The sequence below is a fragment of the Denticeps clupeoides genome, chromosome 14, assembly GCF_900700375.1.
Source record: "Denticeps clupeoides chromosome 14, fDenClu1.1, whole genome shotgun sequence".
Classification (NCBI taxonomy): Eukaryota; Metazoa; Chordata; class Actinopteri; order Clupeiformes; family Denticipitidae; genus Denticeps; species Denticeps clupeoides.
The window spans coordinates 16,409,064-16,418,287 of NC_041720.1; the positions used below are offsets into that span (position 1 = coordinate 16,409,064).

At 42.7% G+C, this 9,224-nt stretch overlaps 1 protein-coding gene across 2 annotated transcripts; it reads right to left on the bottom strand.

The window, feature by feature from the left end:
• Positions 1-300: 300 nt before the first annotated feature.
• gnpat2 (glyceronephosphate O-acyltransferase 2) lies at positions 301-8,325 on the bottom strand. Of its 2 annotated transcripts, XM_029002173.1 has the most exons (16): positions 8,218-8,325; positions 7,414-7,605; positions 6,683-6,859; positions 6,046-6,175; positions 5,740-5,867; positions 5,530-5,605; positions 5,281-5,432; positions 4,888-5,018; positions 4,547-4,770; positions 3,674-3,921; positions 2,560-2,637; positions 2,217-2,357; positions 1,779-1,878; positions 1,534-1,627; positions 1,328-1,389; positions 301-1,192 (listed from the first exon to the last, which is right to left on the bottom strand). In XM_029002173.1, the coding sequence occupies exons 1-16, from the start codon at positions 8,227-8,229 to the stop codon at positions 1,149-1,151; spliced, it is 1,989 nt and encodes a 662-aa protein (XP_028858006.1). In that variant the 5' UTR covers positions 8,230-8,325; the 3' UTR covers positions 301-1,148. The 2 variants fall into 2 exon arrangements, 1 of the variants encoding a protein (XP_028858006.1); XR_003751845.1 differs by lacking the exons at positions 301-1,192; positions 1,328-1,389; positions 1,534-1,627 and having other exon boundaries at positions 1,781-1,878; positions 2,560-2,639; positions 4,547-4,803.
• Positions 8,326-9,224: the final 899 nt, after the last annotated feature.

The window sequence follows — 9,224 nt, forward strand, 5'->3', positions numbered from 1 at the left end:
CCCCCACAAACTGTGTTTTCTGTGAAAATGGAAGATCTCTGTACCATTGACTTCAGCTGGTTTTGAACAGAGGAGGGTGCAGTTTACTCTTCTTCCTGGGTAATATTCCTGGGTTCAGTTACACTGAACTGAAGTGTTTTGAATTGAATACCAGAATATCTGAGGAGTCTGAAAATGGAGCCACACGTTGGGCAAACATGGATTACAAGGACACCTAAAAAGGCATGAAATAATAATATAAAATAATAACCACCAAAATTCTTGTACTAAATAAAGCAAATAAACATCTATTGAATCCCCCCCAAAAAAACATTTTAAATATTTGGAAGACAGGAATTCCTCAATCTCCTGAAATACTAATATTATTTATGTATCTAAATGGAACTTCTCTTATTTCCGGGCATTAAGTGTCATATGTTGCCAAATAATGTTGTTTTCTATTCAAGTGTTATTTTTTTAATAGAGTGTTTTCACAAGGACACACTTTTCCCGATTATCCCGTTTTAAAAAAAATTAGTCTCAGTTAATTGTGTTCCCAAAACAGCGGAACATCCGTCATCAATCATCACTAATGTTGTCATTATTGATAATACCAGCATCTACACAAACGTGAAACTGAGCATGAAAGCGCTCCCACTTGATGAGCCAATAAGATCCATGAACCGTCGTCAGACAAGCCAGCAGGAATCAGGGCCAGATCTATGACCAGGTCATCTTTCTGTCACGTGTAAGACACTTATGAAGAATTACTGGGAGCATTAAAACATAACAATTAAAAGTGAACAGCTATTACAAATATGGAGTGACAAAAAACACACTGAGCCAGTCGTACCTATTTTGTAGCTACACATTTAAAAACCTTCCTTTGCATGTCAGATACGCTATTTCAAAATCAGAATTGTTCAAAAAGTTATGAACAGCGTCCATGGAAAAAGTACCTCATTACTTTGGCAGGCTGACCGTAGAAACACTACAACTACGTCAGTTTTCCAAGCGGTACGATCACGAACGTTCAACCAGAAGTTCTGTATCTTGGTCATTAAAAACCCTTGTGCTAAGATTAATGACCTATGTGAGCTTCCGCTGGTTCAGTTTGTAAGGAAATGGACTGAGCTGGAATCCTGCTCGCTGGTCTCCTCAGTCGTGGGCTAAAGTCTTGACTGTATTGTTAAATGTGGGGGCATCTTTCCAGCTAAAAGTGCAATAAGAAGACAATTCAGTTAGTGCTTTTATTTTATTCAAGTACACTAGCAAAGTGACATACAGATCAAAATCGTACCTGCAAGATATCAAATGATATTAAGTTAACAAAGAATATATATCTTACCGAGTTTGTCTGCAATTCTCCCAATGGTGGTCTTGTCAACTCTAAATTCGCTTCGAACACCCCTGAAATTTTACCAGACAGGAGTGTAAAATTACTACTCGTACTGCTTATAAAAAAAGGTCCATATAGAGTAGAACAAACAGCTCTAATAAACCTGGGACATCTCATTTAATCAATCATTTAGCAAGTTGAACTAAACTGCTCACTTTTTTAGCTTTGTTACACCACCCATCCTCACCAACCCAGATAAGACATTTTTCTGCACGTCTGACGAGAGAGCCTCAAAACTCTGCACGTCACCTGTCAAGACAGCACATCAGGTTAGTATGTGGAATTCAGAAGTAGTTCACGTAAAAGCTGATGCTTTTTGAAATGCCTATTTCTTTACTGGAGTCTTGGGATATTTCTAGTGGTATTTGTGTTGCGTATAAAACGGGATAGCGTCTCTTACCGGATAGGATGCGCTTCAAGGTCGAACTGCGCACGCCTGTAATGTACTGACGCTCCGTGAACGGCTGGTCAGGCTCATTGGTAAGGTGCCTGAAAACCATCTGGCGGAGAGACACGTGTTCAGGGGATAAATTCATACAGACCCAGACGTCCTGTGGCTATTCTGACTTCTCCCATCATTATATTGGGTGCAGAGAAGACCGCATATTTTGGGATATTTTTTGGAGATGTAAACATATAGTGTGTTTGATTTATTGATTGATTAATGTAGATTAAGAATTTAAAAAAAAAAAAAAAAAAAAAAAAAAAAAAACCCACACAGATTATGAATGGATTGCAAGACCAAAACAAATGAAGCACTGTGTGCACGTTGGATTTAGTTTCCACTGCCTGGTGTACGTTTACCACGTCGGGCAGGAGAGATTCACTCCCGAGTCACCTGATACGTCTGTATGAACGGCTCCAAAACCGCAGTGAGGAAAAAGATTGTGTCTTTTCCCTCCTCTGTCACTCGGATCTGCTGGTCACAGACCTGCACAGCGCCGCACTTCCTCAGCGATGAGCAGCCCTCTTCAAAGTCCTGAAATAAAGTACGAATGGCCGGACATGGGGACATGGACTATTCATTTCAGGTTCTGAAAATCTATTGGTGGAACCTTAAAAAGGAGAAGAAACTCTAGAGAAGCACAACCTTCAAATGACACGGATGCCTATTGGCCCTAAAGTTACCAGCCACAGTTCCGCCCTACTGGTGAAATAGAAATTCACTTTTCACTGTTTACCTGATGGGACGTGCCAGGGATGAAGATGAATTCATTTGAAAATACATCTTGAAGGAACTGGAAGTGGGCGAAAATGTCCTCTGCAAAGCAGGAGAGTAGTAGGTGAGGAGAATAATCACTTAAAAGGAGTCAATTAACCATAATTAAACATTTACCAACTCACCAATTACTCATGGTTTATTATCGATGCATCAAGTACTCATTTCATGTACTAAAAACCAACTGAATCCACAGCATGATCTGATTTTAGTGTTCAATATTAATAAAATTAATAAACCATTTGAGTCTTTTTGGCAGCAGAAAGCGTTAATCATGAACATACTATAATAAATTATGCAAATAAATAATGAGAACAGAAGAATGGACCGGACCACTTACAGAACCGCTATAGTAAAAGTAATACTACATTTTATTGATGCAGAACTGAAATAGAATTGAAAATCTCTGGGCAAATATATTCCCCACCAGGCTTTGGTTATATAATATAATGGTTTCAAAGTGCAGCACCACAACCAGCTAGACAAAACAGGCAAATGCCTACGACCCAGAGTCAACATCGGATGAATCTGCTGTAGACCATGCGATCGTCATCAAAATCAACGAGTTCAGTGTACTTGCTGAATCTCTACTGCCAGATAATTCAAGTAAAATTAGCCTAGTGGGTAACACACTCGCCTATGGACCAGAAGACCCAGGTTCAAACCCCACTTACTACCATTGTGTCCCTGAGCAAGACACTTAACCCTGAGTGTCTCTAGGGGGGACCGTCCCAATCACTACTGATTGTAAGTCGCTCTGGATAAGGGAGTGAATGTATTATTACTTTCACCCATTAAACAAGTCTTGTATGCCTCACATTAAATCACACACACTGTTTTAGAAGATGCTTGGACATTTTAACTGCCTAAGGAGTCAAATTAATCCATTTCTCTCTTCAGGTACATGATGAGGTGGTCACACTGCCTATAATATCCTTCAAATAGTAAGCCTTGCTGCCAGGCCTGGTTAAGCTCAATGAAAGTGGCCTTCAGATCCCTTGGAAGGGGACAGCACTGACCCCACCAGAAAAGTCGTGGGCCGTACAGGCATCCTTTAAACAGAAAGCAATAGTCACCTCGTCTGTAACTGTTGGTGACGTTATGGCAGTGGCCACCAGGGCAGGTCGAACAAACACATGCAGGGCCTGGTTCCTGTACGAAGCACACATGAGAACAGCAGCAGCCCTTCTGAACACACCCTCCTCGGGAGTGGCAGGCGACGCCCCCGCCTCCTCCACCAATGTGACACGCCCCTTCTCACAGCGCACCACAGAGTGGTGGCGAGACAAGCTGGACAACACCACCTCACAGGCTGGGACCTGCCCTGATAATAGCAGAGAAATTGATAAAAAGAAAAAAAAAAAAAAAGATTATTATTATTATTATTATCATAATCATCTGGTGAATTTGACTAACTTAAACAGATGTATTTTCTGCACATATTTATGCATCCATTTTATTTTCGTTGTCTGTGCCACGGGTCAGTTTATAGGGCAGCGTCAAGTGACGCTCAATTTGAAGACAATCAGCCAGCATGGGTTCTAGCCAATAATCTGAAAGGAACCACCTACATCTTTATTGAGGTTTTGCAATGCCTACTACCAAATCATATATGCAAATTGTTGCAGCGGTCATTACAGCACTAATAAATTTGAAAAATGTGAAAGTTTTTTTTTTTCTTTTTTTTGCAGGTAAGCGCTGTTTAAAATGACTATGGTAGAGATCTTACCATGAATGCTAAGCATGCTACACAATGGGGGCTTTTGTTAAAACTCCCCTCTCTCCCTCTCTTAGTCCTTTATAAATCAGCATTAATCACATGCTGGTGGGTGGTGGGAATGCCACCAATCTTCCAAAAATATCCAGGGAACTTTTCAAGCTGCAGAACTACCGAAATACGTATTTTTATTTTGAAGAAAATTCATGATGTAGGAATTAAAGGCACCTACCAGTCCAGTGGAGCACAGCCCCAAACCCCTCAACTAGTTCCCGTAGCCAGCAGGTTCTCTGTATGAGGGCATCTAGGTCCATGCCAAGTGGATTCTGGAGCAGCACTGTGGCAATCAGGCTCCAAGGACTCAGCACCATGCCCTTCTCCTGCAGACGCACCACCAGGTGGGCCACGCCGCTCACAAAGCCCAGGGTCTCTTCACTAGGTTTCGCAGGAAGGTCCCTAGACCAGTAACAAGAGGAGAAAGAGACACGGCTACAGAGCAAGGTGAACAGATTCATATTTTAAAAAAAAAAAAAAAAAAAAAAAAAAAAAAAAACGGGAATGGCTTCACTTTACCTGGGAACTAGATTATACTGCCAGCGGTTGACCGTCCCCTTGGCTAGGCCTCGTACAGACAGCGGCTCGCCAAAGCACACATGCATGGAACCATAATCGTCCTCTAGAATCTTCCTGGCTTTCAAAAGCCCCTACAGCAAAGTAGCATTTTTTTGTATGAGAAACGATCATTCATTAAATGTAACTAAGCCTTCAATTTAACAATCACATCTAAACTAAATTCAGATTCTAAACCTGGGAAATCTGCAGTGGTGACCCCGAACGTGCAGGAGCAGTGGTGGTTGTAACTCTGGATAAGGGCATCTGATAAGTGTCAGAAAGCTTAGGCTAAGATGGCCTTTATCTAGTGTGGGTTAAATGAGGTTAATAAATGCACAAGTTGGTAGACTATACCCTTGTGGTTTCCTTGGGTTTGGGAACGCCCAAGAGCTCATGGGCCAGCAGAGACTCTTCCAGAACCCGGTCATAGCTGATACTGATGGGTACCAGGCTGATGTCATAGACTTCTCCTTTAAGGAATGGCTCCAGAACCATATGCATCATACCTACAAAGCACACAAACCATTATCCACATCACAAAGTCTTGGTGGAAGGCTAGGTAAAGTCTGGTTACAGGTCACCACAGAAGGTCAATGTGCTCACCTAGCTTTGGTGGAAGTGACTTGAGGGTCCGGCTTCGCAGTCCCTCCACAAAGAACTCAACAGGAGCAAACCCAATCTAGCAAAACACAGGATACACAATAGTTTGGGGGGGGGGGTCACCTATAGCCAGGTCAACCCTGAGAGTAGTTACTTAAACACTGGCTAGAGGTCGAGTTCCAGTATAAGTGACATTTCTCTCAGAGCACATACCCGCACGATCGTCCTGACGTACTCAGAAAGCAACGCCCAGTACAGCTTATCGTCCCCAATGGCACGTCGTATGAAGAACGCCCCCGAACGGCGGAAGATCTCGCCAATCAGTTTCATGCTCATCAGAGCTGGGGGTAAAGGAAAGCAAGGAATTATATAAAAAAAAAAAAAAAAAAAAAAAAAAAAGCCAACTGAGGACGAAAAACTGAAATCCACTCCAAAAATCTGCTTACAATTCCACCATCTTAAATATTTTCAGTTGCACATAGGAGCAAGACGCAGTCAGTTTATGTAATAGATACTTGCGAATTCCGGCTGCAATGACCGGGATGGGCAGATCGTATGTGAACATGATGTAGGAGAGAACCAGGAAGTCGATGTAGCTCCTGTGATTGGGCATCAGGATGACTGGGTGCTCCGGAATGGCCTGCTGCAGCTGGGGCACAGGACACACAACATTGTAATGGTCAGGACCCTAAACGGTGCGTGCAGGGTTTAATTATTAATACGCTCGTTTTTATCTGGCCATTTTCTGCTCATCGCTGGGCTGCTCAGCCAGAGTAGGGAGAGTTTTTAGGGCACACGTTGCAAAACTAGAGAGAATTGCATCTTGGGTGAAGAGTTGGTGCTTTCAGTTTCTGCGACCTCTTCAGTACAGCAGACAGAACTGCTATGATAGTGGAACGAGTGAAAGTGATGCGATGTGCTCCTTCCAACTTGGATCCTTCAGAGGTAAGGCTGTCCTGGCACTCAGAGAACACAGTGGAGTAGCCTACAAGTACGAAGGCGCGAGGATTGTGGGTATATTTTGCGAGGAGTGAAAATGTCTGAATGAAGGACATGGTCCTGGTCAGAATTTGAAGGACTGTAGACACCTTACGCAGGGCGTGATGAACCCGGTTTTCCATCCTCCGTAAGAACAGCGCTCGGTCGCTTCACCCACCCTGTTGAGTCCCTCCTCGTTGATCAGGATCTTCTGGAAGAGCCTCTTGAAAACCTTGCTGAGGGAGAAGCCCAACAGGCGGATGAAGGTCAGTTGCAGGTTCTGGGACATCTCCTCCAGCAACCCAGAAGCCTCGTCTCGGACCACCTCCACCGGTTCACCACTCTCTGCTGAAACCTGGAGAAGGAAAGGAATGCCTTTAGGCTCTTTTAGTGACTGAATTTTAAAACCTTAAAAAAAAAAAAAAATAATCTACTCATGTTTCATTTAAGTCCATCTGCCATATATATCTGGTATAGGATGCAGCTCCTCAATGCAGTCGACCCATGGACCATGTCTGAAAAGATCTCATTTAGCTGCTAGTGGAATGCAAGCGTGGATCTGTACAATGAATACATTCATTTCAATAAGTAACTCCAGCTAGCAGCTGCCCTGTGGTCCAAACTGTACATGCCACACCTAGAAGGTGGGCCAGCAGCGATGGAGACCTTCAGAGTAGGTTTGTTTGAGGTTCTGCTTGCTGGAACTGAGGCACCGTCTTCTTCTGTGCAAGGTACATGTGTGGCAAGCAGTAAAAATTCAAATTCTTTGTCATATACGGTACGATATGCAGTGAAATGCTTTACAGACTGCTATGGACCACAGGATTACAAATATTGCAAGTATACAATGAACCAATATGCAAATATTACACTTTTTATGTCTTTAAAAATTCAGAAGCCTCCTCTAACCTCCTTAACGACATGTCGCAGGAACTGGGACTCCAGCACGGCCCTGTTGAGTTCACTAGACGAGCAGGGCGGAGCCCCCTTGTAAGGCTGGGGGTTAAACGTTCTCAGGGCGTGACTCAGGTCACTGGTCCTCCTCCTCTCCTCCAGAATATCCCAGAATCCATCTGGGTATGAGATGTACCGTCGGGAGTACTAAACGTGTAGAGCACATAATATCATTATTAATACAACAAAAATAACTATGATAAATTCAGCAAGACAATCTATTCAATTTCATGTTGTGCACTCACATCAATAACAATAACGCAATAACACTTTTGACCAAAATGAGCAAAGTCCATCTGAGCACAGGTGAAAAGCTGAAAGGTCAAACTTCAGAGGCAAAAAAAAAAAAATTATTATTGTTAATTAATATTTTTTCTCATATTGACATCTCCATTGTTCACAGGGGGGTGAAGAGAATGAGCAGCTTGGCAGCTTGCTCCCATGATATTATTTGTGTACATTAATTTTAGTTTAAGGGAGTGGAAGAAGCTGGAAATGAAATCTAATGATGAGAAGCAGGGTTCCAGAGCAGGATGAGATGAGGGATGAGTTGTGCACCCACTTCCGTGGATCCCCGTCCCGAACTTTTAGCAGCACAAGGGTGCAAAGGTCAGAGTGCACGTCGACTGCACGCTGCTCGTGTTTGGCCAAAAAAAAAAAAAGTTTTGTTTTTTTTTTTAAACCGAAAGCAAAACAAAAGTGTGTAGAAGCGGCGCAGGTAAACAACGACCGAGTAACAACCGAGTAACGAGTCCCTACCAGCTCCTCCATCCCGATGCTGCTGCTCCGGTGGTCGATGACCGCTGACCGGTGCTCGGCGCTCGGCAGGCGGCCACCGCCTCCACTCTGCCCGGGCTGGCGGAGATGAAGCGGCCGCAGCCAATCAGCAGCCGCCGTGCGGGGACCGCCCACCCCCACTAATAATCTCGCGGGATGACGTCACGTAACCCCGCAGCCGCTAATTTGACGCGAGAGAAGTAATAAAGATTAGTTTGTGGCTACAAAGTACAGCCACATCAGGTCATGTTAACCCTTCTGTTGTTAATTAATACTATCCAGCCAATCTTAGTTATATTAATAACAGCCCTTTTAATATACAGTCTTATAATTAGCACGTGGCTTTGCAAATTTAATTAAAAAACAAGTTGGAATTAATTTAAACGTATCTAAGTGAGTTGGAATTGTAAAGATTTGAACATTTTTTGTTTCAATATACATCTTCTGATTAGTCGTTTTCAATTTTTGATGAGGAAGTAATTTTTGGTTAAAATAGTTAAAATACCAGTGTTCCTCATCAACAGAAACAGGAGAAGGCCAGTTGATGGCCCACAATCCATTGCAGCAAAGTATATATAGAAAGTAAAAAATTATATGTACCCTCTATGTAGGTTTACACAATTTCAAACATTTTTAAAAGAGAATATGTGCTGCTTATTTGCAACACTTTGTCAAAGGTACTTTATTAATCATAAACAAGGTTCTAAAAGAAACATGTGTTAATTTATAATGCTGTTTTCTTACTGGTGTTTTACTGTTCGTCCATACTGACCCCCTCTCAGCCACCACAATTTTTAATAGGCTGAAGGCTAAAAATAAAGACAGATTTCTGTTCCAAGAACACTGAGGTCAAAGGTCAGAAAGGTGACACACATACACACACACCAGGCATTTCTGGCGCAGAGGCCCAGGTCAGCTGTTTCATGGAATACGGCCGTAGTCACTCTACCCGCAGTACGAATTACTACTCTGCAGTAAGGCACGGGTTC